Source organism: Anopheles merus, chromosome 2R (genome assembly GCF_017562075.2).
Source record: "Anopheles merus strain MAF chromosome 2R, AmerM5.1, whole genome shotgun sequence".
Lineage (NCBI taxonomy): Eukaryota > Metazoa > Arthropoda > Insecta > Diptera > Culicidae > Anopheles > Anopheles merus.
In genome coordinates this window covers 45,410,956-45,428,443 of record NC_054082.1, presented here as the reverse complement: position 1 = coordinate 45,428,443, position 17,488 = coordinate 45,410,956, and the positions used below count along the sequence as shown (strand labels likewise).

Genomic DNA, 17,488 nt, shown 5'->3' with positions numbered 1-17,488 from the left:
CATGTGTGGGGCTGCCTTGCGTTTCCTGCCAGCGTTGCTACAAAATCTCGGAGTTTTTGGAGGATCTGTGGTTTACCGATTACTTGACATCAACACACAAGCGCCGCGTGACAAATGATGTTGTGTAACGTAAACACAAAAACCCGTCAAGATAAAGATCCGTCTGCATCCGCTGTGCCTCGATACATGGTGCTAAAGTTCGGTTAAGCGACGAATTAGCATAACAAACAAGGTGCTTTTTGGTGCGCCTCCCGTGTAACACCCTCGCCAGAACCACATGGTGCTGCTGGTGCCACTTTGAGGCGATGCTCAAATGAATTAAATTTCTCAAGTGAGAGCAAACTTCTTCAGCTCATTACAGTCGGTGAAGTTGAACAGTCGCACAGGAAGGGCAGAGAAAGGGAGCCATTTCATGGTCACAGAAAACATGAGAGCTTGTGATAATATTTGATTGTCATCTGAGACAGTCACGTTACACATAAAGAGCATAAATAAATAATGCGATCGTTTCGTGCTCATTTACAACGTTTCGTAAGAACATGTGATGTGATTCGGAATTGAAATTATAATCTTCCAACTGTTTCACTTATTAATTTTTCTTCAGCACATCTCACCTCTTCCAGCGATGAAAGTCACTGGAACTTTTCATTCTCAAACTGCTATCAAACGGGTAGATGCTGCAAACCATTCTGGAACCTGCAACTTCTCACCTTCTTGAAAACAGCACAAACACATACATTTTGCTTGAACAAACAAGCAATATCGCAGAAACCACGATCACCGTTTACCTTTTTTGCAATCAGACACTGTTGCAAGCGACTGGGTAACACCTTACCATTCACGCACGCATGTTTGCCTAGCGCAATTGGCAGCTACCGAAAGCAAACCGTTGCGTTCAAGATAAAGGTGATAAAATATTCGACGGAGCAAACATACCCCGATCGTTTCCCTGTTCGGAGGGGTGAGGGGGCTAGTGGGCAAAGCAAAAACAGCGATTTCATTCACTAAACGTTAAACGTTAACGCAAAACGCCCAGCTGCACCTGACTCGATATGCCGGCTTGGCAAACACCGCGTGTTTCTCGTTCGCAGTTGCCAATTGGAACTATGTGCCCTGGGCCGCACGAATAAGCCTGTAGCATTATTTTGCTCATGTAAACATATGCCTCCAGGAAGGTTGGGACCCGTCTAGACGTTTGAGTTTCTCATAAAAGTAGCAAAAGAAGAATCGTTTTTGCACGGAAGACCACTTTGTACTTTGTACCCTATCTTAGTCTATCTTTTAGTCGGTTTCTTTCATCTTTCCGTGTAAGTACTTTCTATGTAAAATTTACCTCCATACTTAATTTCTACAACAACATTCAATGTTTCAATTGACGGAGGACTACTCCTGTTCACATATTGCCACATTTTTATGGAACCAAAAAGATTCCTATCACTTTATTGGTAGCGCTTGACGATACGGCCATGGGAATGGCATGACCAGGCTCGTCAGATCCACCAATCAACACTTCCAGCGCTAATTTGACAATCAACGCACAGAAGCTAATCGGTAAATTGCACCTTTCTAGCAATAACCCGGGCTGTGAAGTGGACAATGCAAAGAGTTGATACGTAGATGGGACACAAAACACACCACGAGCCAAGCAGGAGCAAATAAAAAAAAAAAACAAAAACTCTCGCCTAACGAATATGGCCAACTGCATCGATAACACACACACACACACAGCCATACACTCAGACTCAGTATCATAAAACGTCATAATCAAGCAGCGTGCAGTTGCGGCCTCGACCAGATAAGAGCGTCGGACGTGATATCTTTACATTTTGCACACAGTGTCGCAATGGTTGGCCGCCAAACCCGGCGTTGCCTGCCGACATCGATGGCTCGTGACTCAACACGATAAGAATAGCTAAAAATAAGCCGCACCGGAAGCAGAGGATAGTGTCTGGAACATCAGCATCGTGCAGCACCGGTTGCATTGTGTGTCCTGCACCCAAAACCCCCCTCGTCCTGCGAGTTATTGCATTCAAGATTGGTGCATTAGATATTCACCATTAAATTCAATTACAGCACATTAGCGCACCTTTTACCTACCTGGAATTGCTTTGCTGCTGCATTCCCATGGTAGAATTGTTTCACTATGCAAACAACACACACACACGGCATGGATTATTAAACGAGGGCGAACCCTAACGCAGTGACGTTGCAAAGGTGGATGTAAAATTGTGAGAGATTTCTCCCGCCATAAAATAGAAACTCCCGAAACTGGGAAGAACAAACACAATTCCGACGGTAGAAATGCGTACCTTCGATGCTTCTCTTTCTTGTTGGACACAAACGAGGGACGAGGACAATTTTGCCGTGCAGTCAGCCGCAACCGAAACGTTCCCAAAGCTGTGCAGAAAGAATAGAAAACCAACAGCACACACTGGAAAGGGTGTATTCACGACCGAGCTCCTCTTCACATTCCACGATTGGGTTGGGTGAATATCCAACCAGTCAACCCTCATAAATTATTGTACACACGGTACTGAGGTAAAGGTACGTTTGCTTGTCCTCTTAGGCAAGCCAACGCGCGCGTGAAGAACCATTTCCCTTCCCAAAAATCATTTCTTGAATTGGTGGCTTTCCACTCCGCTGTCGATAGTGATTTCCATCGCCAAAAACATCACGCGACTACGGTTTATGCAAACTTGATAATATCGAAGGCATCAGCTTTCTGACATTCTCACAGAACGTCTTGTCGCGTGTTTTTGCCAAAGTTTTGCCACTCGTACCTGCGCTAACTAGCAGGTACGGATATGTGCGGGTACCCGCAAGTCTTAAGAGTGATTACTTTGTTTGCAGAAGTTGTCGTTTGCCACATCCCCCATAACAAGCGAACCCGTATAAAGACGGCCCGGGTACGCTACCCGCCAAGAGCTAACGTGTGTTCGATTGCAGGACACGCCGAGCCGACTCTGAATCAGGATTGGGCGACCGTAGCAGTTTACCAAACTTTGGAAATCATACCGTCCAACCCACCGGACCGCCTTCGAGACGTAAGCGAATCAAACAACTCAAACCCATCCGCAGGTAAACCACCCACCCGCTGCCAGACGGCTGCCAGACCTACCTGGCTCGTGTCGGGACTGGAGTGCAGCGCATCCTTTGCATCCTTGCCGCCGAGTGTCGTCGCCCCGGTTCCGTACAGTGTCGCCTTGGCACCGTACGCCGGCGTGAACGTGTTGGGATGATGCACGCCGAACACGAACGGCCCGTCCAGGTCGGCCGGGGCGATCGCTGGAGCTGCGGGGTCCGTGGTGCGGCCGCGTGACGGTGGCGGCGGCGGCGTCTTGTGCACGCCCGTCCGCTGCGGCGGTACGGGCGGTGTCGGGGACGCTGCATCGAGCAGCCGCCGGCGCAGCTGCTGATTGGCCACCTTCAGCCCGGCCGGTGTTCCGCTCGACGCGACGTTAAGCTGATTGTGATGGTACACCAGCTCGTCGTAGTCGTCATCGTCGTCGTCATCGCTGTTGTTGCTGTTCACCGTGTACTGGTGCACGGTGCGCTGGTGGTGCTGCGTCCGCTGCGGCCCTTCGATGTCGGAAAACTGAAAATCGTGTGTCGGCGACGGCGGACTGCCGTACGGGTAGCCCTTGTGCGAGTGGTTCGAGTTCCACGTTTCGTACTGGCGGCTGATCAGGTTAAAGTCGTTGTAGCCGCGCGTCGGTACCGTCGGCTGCTGGGTCGAGCCGGCCCCGTACTGGTACTGCTTCTTGGTGCTGACCACCTGCGGCTGGGCCCGCCGCTCGAGCAGCGGCCGGGTTGATCGGTTAAACGGATGGTCGCGGGACTGCATCTTCGAGCTGGTGCTGCCGCTGCTGCCCAGTATCTGTGGCAGTATCTGTGGTGGCATTTAAATGGTGCACACGTAGAGCAAAGGGTGTTGCACCAAGCAAGGGACACGCGTTTTTTTGTTGTTTAATTCAATTTTCTATTTAACACTTTGAACAATTCAACGGCTTTTGGTTTAGCTTTTTTTTGTTTTGCAACCTCTCTCACTAATTTGAATAGAAATCAATCACCTCGATACGGTGAGTGTAACACGCACAGGGTCGATGCATTTTACACTGCCCACAGATTCAACACACGCGCACACACACACACAGAAAAAATAGACAGTAAAAATCAATTCACTCCAAAACGGAAGAACCGTTCGCGCGTATTGCCCACCTTCACCAGCAGCGATATTGCAATTCCGGTACTTCCGATCCCGTTCCGGTCACTGAATTTTCCGCTTCCCGTTTTTTTTTCTTTTTTTCCCTCCTCTTCTTCTTTGCTCACTTTGATCACTGCCGAGCGAAAGGTTTAATTTCCTTCAAACACCTTTACACCACCACGCACACATACAAACGTACACACGCACAGGTACCAGCGCAGTAATGAACGGGGAAAAGCTTCTTGCTTCACTTGCTTCCGCTTTTGCACTGGGAAAGATTGAGTGATTGGTGTCGATGCTCTTTTCCTTTTTTTTGCTACTTTTACTGCACTCGCGGCTTGTTATCGCGATACAATTTTGCCTCCCTGTGTGAGCGGAGTAATTGATTACTGGAAAAATTCACTCACCAACACGTACACTAGGTGGTGCAACACGTTCACTTATAATACACAGACACACATCAACACAGGAGAGAATTGAAGCCGGAACAACCCTAATTTTTGCACTTGCATTCGCAAAGATTCGCTCTATTTTATGGCTGCAGTTATTTTTGAGAACTGAGAGCACAATCAGCAAAGGCGGTGATTCTAATTTACAGGAGGGATTTATGGATGAAATCACCTACACGGGGGAAAAAAGAAACAAAAGAACAATATTAAACATTTGGGAGAGTTAAACATTTGGGAGAGGATTAATTTGTTTGACGTGATCGATGCTTGGACAACGCTTAGTAGACGCACTTATTCCGCGAACTATTTTCACCGGGACGCAAGCACAAACGCGTGATCTTGTCAGGCCGTAAACAAAGCGCGAAAAGGACCACCGCGACTCGCTTTTCAGTCGACAACTGTTTAAGTTGAAGCTTGTTGGAAGCAATCACAAGTCATGTTTTGCTGCGTGTTGCCGCTTGTCTACCAGGCCTTTGCCGGTACGCTGGTTTTTGCGGCCAGCTGATAACAGGTAAAACAGGAAGGGACGGCACTTGCGCTTATCGCGACCACCGCTTTGCTGCTACTACGCTGCCCCGTGCTGTGTATGCAATAATGACGCCCATTTTCGGTGGTGTGCGCCATACCCCTTTCCAAAACCAAAATAAAAGCTCCCCTTCCCTTTGTGTTTGTGAGTGTGTGTGTGTGTGTGTGCCGATGCATTCAATGAGCGGACTATGGTGCCGCAAAACGCACCCTAGCGAATAAAATTCCATCATCACGGGCGTGTTCCCATGACGTCCCCCGTTTCTTCGCACTAAGTTCCCACTCCCAGTGCGTGTGTGTGTGCGTGCGGTAGGGTTGGGAAAGATAAAACACGGCTGCCACGGGTGGTTTGGGCCTCGCTTTTTTCCCACCGATGCGGAACAGCAACCGAAAAAAGACCCTTTCAGCCGCTGCTGCAACACACAGCTGACGGGCTCGAGCCGACGGTGCATCAGAAGCCAATGGATGGATCTCGATGGCAGCAGGACCGTGAGACAAAATTAATATTCCTTCACGTACAGAGAAAGGGGACCGCTTCGGTCGCAAACACTCGGGATTGCGTTTTCGGCTGAAGATTCACGAGGGTGGAATGTCACTTCCTGTCTTATCGTTCTTCCACACTAGTTTGAATGTTTTTTTTTTCGGTGCTGGTACGATTGATGAATGAATCTGAATTAATTTCAGGCTCGTAATCAATCACCTTCCTTTCAAACATGGTATGTCTGTTTTTGCAAATGCTACGCTTCACAGTTTCTACCGAAAGCAGATGCACATTTTGATGCATTTCCAAGAAAATTTTGCCCGTCTGCACCATCGCTATTTGCACCTTAAGCGAAGCTTCGAGAAAACAAAGCCCCCAAAGCTTAGAAATACACAGCGGCGGATCGAGAAACATGACAAAACAAATGAAAAGAAGATAGATTTTAAATGCAGCATGTCCGAGCGAGAGAGAAAGAGAGAGATTCGAAACATAACAATGAACCAATGGGTAAGAGGAACGAAACAGAATAAAGAAAAGGTGAAATCAAAGCACCAAAGCGTATGAATCGAGAGGCGAAAACGGAAAACAGAAAATCTGGCCCAAATAGCAGTAAACCGAGTGCAGCAGGCAACATCAGGCAGGAAAATGATCTCGAAAAAAATAAATGGTGAAAAAAAGGGAATCCAAAGAGGAAGCACAAAAATAACACAGGACAGCAAAGAATCGAAAGCAAAGCAAGAAGGTAACTTGTTAGCCTTTCTTTGGCTTCGGTACGGCCGAGAGGAGGAGAGAGAAAAAACAAGAACATGTTAGAAAATGAGCATCGGGCGAGGTAGCAAACACGCTACACCGATGGAAAACATCGAAGAAAATGAAAGAAAAAAGAACCACACAAATACACAACACCGACCGAAGGAAAAGTGCGATAGAAACAAAAGAATGGCAACGGGCAGCAAGACTAAAACAAACCTTTAGCAAAAGGCAAGCAGAGAAACGCAATAGCCCGAAACAACCGGTTGATAAGAAGAACGCACCCCGGTAGGGAAGGCACAAATGGAAGAAGAAAAGCTAAAACATAAACAGCAGCATCATCATCATCATCTTCTTCTTCAGCAGCAGCAGCAGCAGCAGCAGCAAGATGAGCAAAGAAATGAGAAAAATGAAGGTAACAAGATCACACACGTTCCGCCAGGCCGGTTCGAGTCCGAACGGAGCGTACGGAATGGAACGAAACGAACTCAAAAAGCCCGATAAAATGGAACAAACACATACTGCTGATGGAGTGACGGAGCTTTCCTGTGCCGGTGACCGAACCATTCGTATGGAATGGGGTGGTTTTTAAGCGGCCCCATTCCCCCCTGTGTGCCCCCTCTGAGAAGCCCCAGCACAACAACAACCACCGTTGAGGGAGGTTGAGTAAGCACAAACCAGCGGTACAAAGTACTAACACCATCACCACTTGCACTGCACTAAAAAAAAATACACACAGAAAAAAGCGGTCAGCTCACGATGCAATTAATTTGCACCAATGGCACTGATGACGATCGACACGAATGAAACTTACACAGAAAAAGCTTTTCGGCAGTTTTTTGGTGAAATTTTGTCACAAATCCGCGAAAGCACACCAGCACACGCGTTTTGAAAAGAGGGCAACAATAAAGTAATCCCCTACTGCTATGCAATTTAAGCTTCGAGAAACCGCGAAAACACTGTGCAGCGAACACCTTTCGATGCCGTGAAGGAGAAACCCGTACGCACGCACGGTAACGCAACGAACCAACAGTGCGCCGGACTTGCGCCGTTGAGTGATGGGGAGAAACTAAGAAAAAAACCTGCGCTACCAGCTCAACACGCTCGCCCGTTCGCTCGCTCGCTCGCTCGTTTGCTTGCTCACACTCTTCTCCGAGGTGACCTGTTGGGCCGACATTACGACACACGCACACGAATGCACACTCACCGGTGTGGTGCGCACGGACTGTGCGAGCTGATCTGAAATCCCTCCCCAAGCCACTACCACACCGACCTTCTTGGCATCCCTTAGGGACCAGCTTCCAACACACGAATCCATTGACAACACAGCTCTCGCGGCCGCATGTACTACGGTCATTGCCTACTTTGCGAGAAAGGTTTGCTCACCCTTCTGTCGCACGGGCCTTCTCAAAAGGGGCTAGATACGAGCGAGATGCCCGCTCTTACGGCTGTATGTGTGTACATTCGTGGGGCATAAAGGGTTTCTCTACGTTTGGTGGTCATCGCAAGAAGCTTTCAATCGCATCTTGGAAACCAAATACTTTTTATTAGAAATTTTCAACACAGAGCAACGCATGAACATCATTTAATCTGGACCTATTATTAAGATATGATTAAATACGACATTAAAAAAATTCGACCAAATTGTATTTAAAGATAAAATAAATAAAGCATGTTGAAATTTATAACATGAATCTCAAACTCTCCGGACCTTATGATAATTATTTCAAAATAAACCTACCATTTACAACAGACAATAGAAATAACTCGAAAAAAAAACAAACCTCACATAATAAAAACACGACTTTTCTTCTATTTAGTTGGTCATGCCAGCTTTTACTGGCTTTCGACTGGTCCTTCCTAAGGGGGGAAGGGGATCTATATGAGGCTTGAACCCACGATAGGGATGTTGATAAGTCGTACGAGCTGACGACTGTACCCCGGAACCCCCTAGTCTTAGTTCTAAAACTACTGACAATGTGGTTTGTTAAAAACAAATCAGTATAAATCGCGTCGTTCTTGGTGCATCCGTCTTATGTTCTGTTGTTGTTGAGCTCGGATAAATTTGATTAGCTAATGAAGTTTGTACATTTTTTATTCGAATTCCACATAATCTTCTGGAAACTTTGAAGATAACTTAAAATTTTGTAAAGATTCTTACTTCAAGAAGTATATAATTTTAATACCAAGTGAAGATATTTATCAAATGGGCAGTAATCTTTCAGGAAGAAGATCAGTCTGTTCTTAAAAAAAACGATATATTTTACATCATAATATTTTTATATTAGAAGTTCGTTAAATATTATACAATACGCATAATTCATCTCTACACCGATAGTGATTATGAAACTATGGCTGTTTCATTATTATATTTTTTAATACCAATTTTTAATTTTTTTATATTTTGGTGTCATGAATACTACCAATATTCTTAAAAACCGTTCACTAATCTCTGTATAAATTTATTCTAATGATCAATGCTTTTCTAACCAAAATAAACCCCTAAAACCCTGTCCCCATTGAACAGAAAACGTGAGGCTAACCGTGCGAACTGAATCATACCACCTCAACGATCCTCGCAGACCCTCTCTTTCTCTCTCTGCTACGCTCCCAGCAAGACCGATTCCCACTGTGATGGTGTGCTGTGATTCAAGGTTTTCCTGTCTAACGCTGTCTAATCTCCGCAGGTAGACGCTGCGTTAGGAAGCTGCCGATTTGCGAATGGTTTCACAAAGCGCAGATAAAGTAGCGGGCTGGAAACGGTCGACGAAACTCGACAAACGGCGTGTTCTTTCTTCAAATTCAACGGACCGACAGTGCGAAGGTTCTCGGTCGGTTATTTAATCTTGTTCGCTCTAAATTGTTTACAACCTTGCTTAAGAATATTGAACCTTCTTGCGTACCTGGCACGGGCACGCTTAGGGCATCGTAATGTGGCTAGTTTCGGTGCTGGTGATGTTTTGACGTCCGACATTCGGCGTTTGGAAGTGTAAAGGTTCTCTGGCGTGCCGAAACGGGTTTGAGGAACAAATGCTTCCGGCATTTTAAGCATACAACGTGCACATTCGGCATGGAGCAGCATGAAAATTCATGCGGCAGGAATTGTTCTCTTGCAAAAGGTATTTTAAAATTTGCTTCAATAGACCTTAGATGTTATCGCTATAATCGATAACATGATACCATGCATTTCTCTTTTCAAGAGCTGCCTTTTATTGCCATGTTAATCGATCAACATGGTCCAGAAAAGTTGAACACAACATCTATTCAACCAACCGAAAGAATTCCGAAACCTTTCCAACCACAATAGTAGTCAGTTTTGTGCTGCCATTTCCTCCAATAACAAAGGAACCAACATCGATTATTACCGCGCACCACAATTACCGGTGGACCACCATGGGGGCCTAAGGTGATCGACATCCAACCTCTAGTCCATACCCACCACAATCCAGTTGGGATGCATCGTACCATCAACATCGCCCAGGCACGTTGAACTTTCTTTGGTGCGTGTTTGCGGAACTTTTTCCACTCAAAAAGACTCAATCGATGCCACTACTCTGCGAGGGGAGCAAAAAAGAAACCATACCCCCGGACCGCTCGTGCATTCTAATGCTTTGTTCTTGGTCGATCATCTTATGCTGGAGGGCTATTCCTGCCGGTGGTGGTACACTGCAGCTGAGTGGAACCGAATCGAACGCGATAATTGGTGAGTCATGAGAAGGTGGAGATAGTGATCTTGGGGCAGATAGAGAATGGATGGCAAACGAAGAAAACCTGGACACAAAAGAACCCCTGCCAGTGCCCGAAAGGGGCCATTGGCAGCAATTGAGAAGACCAGTTTCTGAGGTTTTTTCTCTCTATACTTTTTTTTGGTTTGCAGTGTGTGTTGAACTCTTTTCGATACCGTTGATCGACTAAATGGACATTGTCAGGGCACACCTACTTGATATGCAGGCCCGAATGTAGGAACTCAGAATCGGTATCGCTTGAAAACTGTTGCTCTGTCCACGGTCGGCAAGTCGATCATTCCGTTTTGGGGTAACCTCTTTCTCTCTCCCGAGACGAACCCATCATCTGCTGATCGCGCACTCGGTCGTGTGAAGCCCGCTATAATGGTAAGATTAGCTTTCCAATTGAACACTACTCCTCCTCCTCCTCCAGTTACCATACTGGAGTCCTTACGCAACTTCTCCATTCTGAACATTGATCTCCGATCGTGCCGGCCATAAACAGAACTCCAACTCCCAGCAAGAGCAGGCCTTTGAGTAACTTTGACGTGCTGCATTGCTTCCATCGAACAAACCTCGCCAGCACGTCACGTGGAGTGGTGGCCCCAAACATATTGCCTCATCGTTACAGCTTCTCTTATATCTCTGCAGCCAAGTGCATCAAGCGTGGTTGATTTTCTCATTTTGCTGCTCGCCTGCTTTTACTGCTTGGAGTCTCGTGTTTTTTTTTTTATGATTCATCAAGCGATCGTTGTATAACGGCATCAAACAAAGTACGAGCGCGTTTTGACCGCAGCGTCGGCGATTGCATTGCACGAAACAACAACAACAATAAAGTAATCTTACCCTAGGGGCAGTGGTAGTCTTACTGCGAGAGCGGCAATTTACAAAATTATATTTTACCACTCTCGGTTTCCACCGGCTCCGTAGAACACCAAAGTGATCTGTGGTGCTAAGCTACGGCGTGATCGTAAAAAACACAGAGGGTGCCAATGTCAGTGGATCCAACGGAGCCAAGCGGATCGTGGTTTGCTGTGGTTAGGGCGAAAGATTACCACCTTCATCGGCATCTTCACGATCGTGGCCGCGGCAGTCATATTAAAGCCCGCAGACCGTTGCCCAAATATTTGGACATCTAAGCGGCGAAGGTCTCACGCATCTCGCACTCCAATGGTGCTCTAGATGACCTTTCCGTTGCGCCACCTGCGATCGACCGGGTGCAGACCATGAACGGTCACTTCCCGGGCCGCGGCTGTCAGTGTACAGGTGGCATTTTTGGAGAACTCCTCAGAAACAAGCAAAGGATGATTGTCAATCATGTGCGTATGCCGTAAATATTAGAGCGCATTTTGAGGACGCTTGAACAATGCGGGACACCACGGTTACTGGGTCACAGTGAAGTCGTCGGCAGATGAAAGGCTTGGCAAAGCATAATGAATTATCCTAACGTTCAAGTGCACGACACGTTCCATCGGTCGAAATGCACTTTGCCTTCACGGCGCCATAATTTATGCAGCGCTTTCTTCAGCCGTTTCTCCATTCTGGGCGAATAGATTGCCCGGGAAGCAGGTTCGCTTTTGATAAATCTTGTAATTCATACTACAAAGTTCTGCACAGATCTCATTTGAGTTCTCACTCATTTGAGTAAGATTGCGTTAAGGCATAACGGTTTAATTTTCTCACTAAAACTAGTTCAAGGTCAATTCTCTTTAACCATCCCTAAAGACTGCTCGCCCGTGACGGTAATCGTAGCTGACAAAGGGGAACTTTAGGCAAAATTTATTATGAGTGTTTTCTACGCAAGAAACGTTTTCCTGCTTGCTCATCAGCAATGAGTTGGTGTAAGATGGTGAGCTTAAGTTTTCCATCGCGCGGAAAGCGGCGAAAGTATCCCGTTTGTACGATGTCAGAGTGCGGAGAACGTTAGCAAAGTGAGGAACAAAGCAAGAAAATGGCACAAATATCCGCAAGCTTGCGCGGTCGTTGCTGATGCTGTTGAGAACGGTGGAAGTCAACTCGCAAGCCTGTGTGGCAAACTTAGAATGCAGCCAGGGTTTTATTACTGTTTGCAATCAGTTGCCCGTTCGTGTTTACTAACGTTCACTTAATGGCTCGACCAACAGGGATGCACGTCGTCCATATTGAACCGGTTGGTATGGTTTGTTTTGCTACAGGGATGAACAAGTTGTGGCAGCTTTGGTTTTTTACAATTACGTATATTTTAACTGATATGATATGTTACGAAATCTGTATACTAAAAATGATAATTGGAATCTATGCTCCTGTTTGACCTAAACAAAACAAATGTCTTCAAATGCAATATCATCAGCAAAAAATAATCAATTTTTAAGAAACGTTTGATCAGTTCTGCTTTACGTATTTATCTTGAAAGTGTTGCTAGTCGTCAACACACACGCCGTCTACCCTTCAGAAAACGATGAAATAAAAGAAACGGCGTTTTGCGTTGTTGTTTGTCATCCATTTTCTGCTCGCTTCTTTACTCCACTGTCCAGTTTTTTTTACAACAGCATGTTGTGCGTCGTTCCGAGATGACGACGGCAGGTGTTCAGCTTTCCGTTAAAATCCCTTCTCCAAGAACAAGAATCAAGTTCACATCGCATCGCATCATGTGTTTACTTCATCATCAGTGGTCAGAAGAATACATACACACACACGTAGACCCATTCGACCCGCCATGAGGCCCTTTTGTTTCCTTCGCTCAGTAATTCTTCGTTCTGTTTCTTCGAGGCACATAAACCTCTGTCCTTCATGTTGCTACGATGCATTTCTTACCCACCGAATGGCACGAATGGCCAAAGAGACGGTCAGATTATGTTCGCTCGATTTAGCGAAACGCAAAGTCTCAGCAAAGCATCAATCACCTGCCGTTAAAGGGAAGAGAAGCCAAAAACACCTCAAACTAAGCAAGAAAAAGCTAAAGATCATTGCAGAATTGTGCCCACGATCGTCGTACACACGATCGGGAAGTACATAATGAACGATAATTCGCAAACAGCAGCAGCAACAGTAGAAGCAGGAACATCATCGGAGGCGAAATCAAGCGCAGTAAATGGATAAATTTAAACAAAAGGACACGTGTGGTAGGATGTTTATTGTTTTTTTTTATGTTTCTGTTTACCAATTCATGTTTTTTTTTGGGGGGGCGAGTGAGTTGTGCTTCACTGAGATGTATCCAAAACAACAAAACGAAAAATAACTCAACAAAGTTCCGATCACTCGCACTAAAATCACAACGTTCGTAAACTCCCAACATGCCGTTCTGCAAAGCAAATAACGCCCTTGGTACGCCGTCAAAGTGATTGTATTATCTGGAAAAATTGGAAAGTGAGAAAAAAGAACATTCCCATGAGAAATGTGAGCAAGCGGGGAAACCGACCCCAGAGAGCGCGTTTTGCATTCGAGTACACAGTACAGATGGAACTTTATTTGCTTAACCGGTACAACGATCAGTCGCGTCGCATTACGATCCACGATACGGGGTGTCTAGCTTTCCTTCGGGACTGGTACGTGTTCAGCACCTGTCAGGGACGGAATACGGGGGGAGGATTGTCCAATCGGATGGAAACAAGGATAGGAAAATGAAATGGTCACGGGAAACACAAAGAAAATCAGATGGGAACAAGGTGTTAGCGTTGGTGAACGGTGAGTAAACAAAGTCGGAACAACGAACAACCAGAGGGACGAACGGTCTCTAGCTAGGAGTGAGCCAGTTATCGTTTCATGATATTTTTGAGAGAAAATTTGGTCACGGGAATATACTTGCTGGTGACAGTACCAGTGAGGAGTTGCAGCTTTTTAGTATCCCGCGAAGTAACGTCACGTCATCGGGCGTCAATGCCCATCCGCTCAGCTGACCAACGCTCTGCAGCTCTGGGCAGCGGTCCATCAGAATCTGCCGGACAATATGGATCGTAAATTTGTATTTTACTAACTGAGCTTAAGAAACAATCTTACCTCTACAGAAGCAATCGATAGATATGGGGCCGATGTGAACCAAACATCCTCCAGCTGATAGAAATCGTGCTCGATCACCATCGAGCTGATGTCCTCATCGGAAAAGGTGACTGCATCCACCGCCAGCCGACGTAGCGTCGTCGTATGACAAATGAAGCGACGCAGGCTTGGCTTCTGTATCGGACTGCTTAAAATTTCCAACCCTTGCAGATTGGTGAAACTGCTGTCGCCCGCAAACGTCAGCGAATCCATCATGTAGAAGTCGAGATCGATCAGATTCGGACAGGAGCGCACAAGCCGATCGATCTCTAGTGGACCATACCCCTTGATTACTGTCAGATGGTACAGCGATTTCCCATTTTGCTCCGCCAGCCCCAGCAATTCGTAGGCACTGAACTTGTACAGCTTCAAGCGGCGTAGTTTCACCGAACACAGCTTCTCCAGTATGCCTGCCTCAGGCGAATCGAGATAGATGTCCTCCAGCCGTGGACAGGTACGTACGATTGCATCCAGTGTTGCGGCGTCCGTTTCCATGTCGTGTACGTACACCAACCGACACTTAAAGTTGGCATCCTTCTTTTCGACGATGTACTGCAGGCTACGACCAACGAACGAGTATGACTTCAGCGTAGCCAGGTTTGGCAGGTTCTGGAGTAGCAAGGCCACATCCGTGTGGCATATATTTTCTTCCCCGAGCGAACCAATATCCACAACGGTGAGATGGTTTCGGCACTCGCCGTAACACAGATACTCGATGCCAATCTCCGTTATGTCCGTTTCGCCGCTAATGTCCAACTGTCTCATACAGCGGCTGTAGTCGGCAATATGCTTCAGCAGATTATCGTTCGCTATGTGCGGGATGGTCAGTCTGGTAAGGTGCGGTAAACGCTTCACAATCTCAAACATGAAACACATGCACTCCTCCTTCACCCACACTCCTTTCATGTTTAGCTGGCGCAGACCACGACCTTGCGCTGCAATCACCTGCAGTATGCGCTCGTAGTAGGCTAGGGGGAAGATATCCGTTACCAGACACTGTACGCCTTCGTTCAGCAGCATCTGCAGGCAGCAGAAGCGCATCGAAGCGTCAAGCGAGTCGGAACAAAGGATAACGCGCAGCAGATCCTCGTAGATGTTGCTTGTAGCTCCCATGTTGTCCATATAGGAGTTGATCTCAACCATCAACAGCGTGTAGTCAGATGGAATACCAAACGCAAGGCTCGTCTGTACCATGGTTCCGATCGAGCCAACGATCGTACCGGCCAACTCTGCCAGCGTCAGTTCGCTCAGTGTGCGAACGGGTAACTTTTTGGACATTTTACTTCACTTCTTGGAGCTGAACAACTTTTGTATCAATCTCAAAACAACAATTAAGAGTCAAATCAAAACCAAAACTTATACTTCCTTCATTTCTTTGCTTTGCGTCTTAATAACTTTGCAAATTCGTTTCCTCTACTCGCGATTCAATGATGTTTCACAACAAAAATAATTGTCAGCCCTGAGGCATGCGCACAGCACCCTTAGCACTTTCTCGGCCTGTCGATTTGGTTATTGCTTATATAAGGCCGTGTCGGATTTGGGTTTAGAACGATCACGCTCATCATCTACCTGTAGAAAACCATTTGCACAAAGTAGTACTACAAAATCTCACACAATTTTTGTCTAGTATTCACCGTCACCTCGTTCTTTTAAATACGTGATTTGTATATTGATAAACCCCTTGGTTTACTTAGAACGCAAAATATACAACTGAGTACGAGTAGCCCAGCCGCACTGACATCGCGAATACTTGCGTGCGTGTATCTGGCAATTATTTTTAAACTATGCGCAGCATTTTGTTTGTACACAAACTGGCGCCAGTTTTTGCGCGCCTGCGTATTACACGGAAGATCGTGACAGAGTTCTGACAAGATGACATCTCGTGCCTAGATTCGTCGATCGTTGTTATTAAGTTTATACGAGTGATAATTGCATAGGTTTCCAATGAACAACTATTTTTAACGATGGGCTGTAGTTCTCATTTCCAAGAAATTAAATCAATCAAATTCATTTTTAAAATAGACTTTCATTATTTTTTTACTGTTACAAGTAAAAATGAGGCTATAAAAAATAATTTTGAGGGTAGTATTGCTGATTGGGTAATGATAGACAATTGCATGGTTGTAAATTAAAGTAAGTTATTTGTTGTGCTTCATTTGTATTGGTGATTATTATAGTTGTTTAAAGTTCTTGTACGAATGCTACCATACCAAACAACGATCGTTATCGTTATCGCGAAAAACAAAACAAAAAAAGATGAATAAACGAAGAGGATGTTCGTGTTTGATAAGAAAAGAGCTGAAAAGTACAGACATCTTACTTATCATCAAGAATAACCCTATGGCAAAATTTAATACTGCTATAATTATGTGCTCTTTTTCGATTGTTTCAGGAGGATTATTATTATTTTTTCAATCTTATTGTCTTATGGTTTATCTTATGGTTTTTTCTAACATTATCGTAATATGTAAAACTTGAAGTGTTAATATCCCGATATTATTAATGTAATACGCCTATAACTATTCGAATTTAAAACAAAAAACTGTTTAAATATTACTGCATTGTAATGCGTTTATTTTGGAACTGGTATAACCTACAAAAATACGATTTTAATATTATGAAAGAAGAAGAAAAACAAGGGTTTCATTCTGTATGTACAAAATTCGTAAAACGCCACATTGAATCTTGTTCCATGGACCTCCCCGTGATCAATTTTCCATAGATTTCAATAAACTTGTTTCGGAACAAGTGGCCATGAAGTAACGGAAACGAGACATACGAAGACTTTTCGACACTTTATCATCTCAAGAGGATGTGCCTTCGTGTTCCACAACTCTTTCCATTTCATACCTCTATTGCATTGAATGATTTCTTCTTCCATCCCTTACATGACCATTTCCGCGAACATCAAAAAGTCACCCTTGCTCGGCCGTTACACGCTTGGCAACTCATAACCGGTTCACGCGCGCAAACAAAAACACGCGCATACCCCAAACGTGCTTTAGCTGCTACCGGTTCGAAAGCAGCTGACTTCAGGTTCCATTTAGCGCGGAGTCTTTAGCCACCTTCAAGTTCTTGCCAATTTTGTACACGAGTGACCCTTTTTTTCGCGTTAGCTCGCACCACTGGCACCTCATTCCGTTGTACTGACTGCTTACGAGTAAGACGCTTTGCCAAAGATCACCACAGCTTCTCATGGCCGTGGACAAAGAGTCTGCCGTTTCGGTTATGGACCGCAGAGGTAGAGGGTTTACAAAATGTCCAAATTTTTCACTTGGGGCCATTGTTATTATATGTTACGCGTGGTGCGTCTTCGCCTTCCACGCATTTACCATAGAAG

The 17,488-nt window shown here is 45.5% G+C and overlaps 2 protein-coding genes across 8 annotated transcripts in view; both read right to left on the bottom strand.

The window, feature by feature from the left end:
* The window catches only part of LOC121589219, a 35,625-nt gene extending 27,965 nt beyond the window's left edge, over positions 1-7,660 (bottom strand). Inside the window, exons 1-2 of one of the 3 annotated variants that reach the window (XM_041907957.1) lie at positions 7,617-7,660; positions 3,119-4,825 (exon numbers count right to left, since the gene is read on the bottom strand). In XM_041907957.1, the coding sequence (XP_041763891.1) occupies positions 3,119-3,901 (783 nt within the window). In that variant the 5' untranslated portion in view covers positions 3,902-4,825; positions 7,617-7,660. Of the gene's footprint in view, positions 1-3,118; positions 4,826-4,944; positions 5,138-7,223; positions 7,504-7,616 lie in introns of those variants that run through there. The other 2 variants (XM_041907955.1, XM_041907956.1) reach the window with 2 other exon arrangements.
* Positions 7,661-12,636: 4,976 nt separating this feature from the next.
* On the bottom strand, positions 12,637-15,911 carry LOC121589918. Of its 5 annotated transcripts, none has more exons than XR_006004361.1 (4): positions 14,110-15,911; positions 13,931-14,047; positions 13,532-13,673; positions 12,637-13,463 (listed from the first exon to the last, which is right to left on the bottom strand). XR_006004361.1 is itself a non-coding variant. In XM_041909175.1 (4 exons), the coding sequence occupies exons 1-3, from the start codon at positions 15,424-15,426 to the stop codon at positions 13,602-13,604; spliced, it is 1,506 nt and encodes a 501-aa protein (XP_041765109.1). In that variant the 5' UTR covers positions 15,427-15,911; the 3' UTR covers positions 12,637-13,463; positions 13,568-13,601. The 5 variants fall into 5 exon arrangements, 4 of the variants coding, with proteins under 4 accessions (XP_041765109.1, XP_041765110.1, XP_041765108.1 ...); XM_041909175.1 differs by having other exon boundaries at positions 13,568-13,673; XM_041909176.1 differs by having other exon boundaries at positions 12,637-13,673; positions 14,110-15,717; positions 15,789-15,911.
* Positions 15,912-17,488: the final 1,577 nt, after the last annotated feature.

Bases quoted from the DNA above. Each gene is read 5' to 3' on its own strand.
- LOC121589918 (XM_041909174.1), bottom strand. From the start codon at position 15,426: ATGTCCAAAAAGTTACCCGTTCGCACACTGAGCGAACTGACGCTGGCA. The intron at 14,048-14,109 runs GTAAGATTGTTT...ATTGTCCGGCAG, and splicing joins TATCGATTGCTTCTGTAGAG to ATTCTGATGGACCGCTGCCC. The intron at 13,674-13,930 runs GTACTGTCACCA...CGTCCCTGACAG, and splicing joins AAAGCTGCAACTCCTCACTG to GTGCTGAACACGTACCAGTC.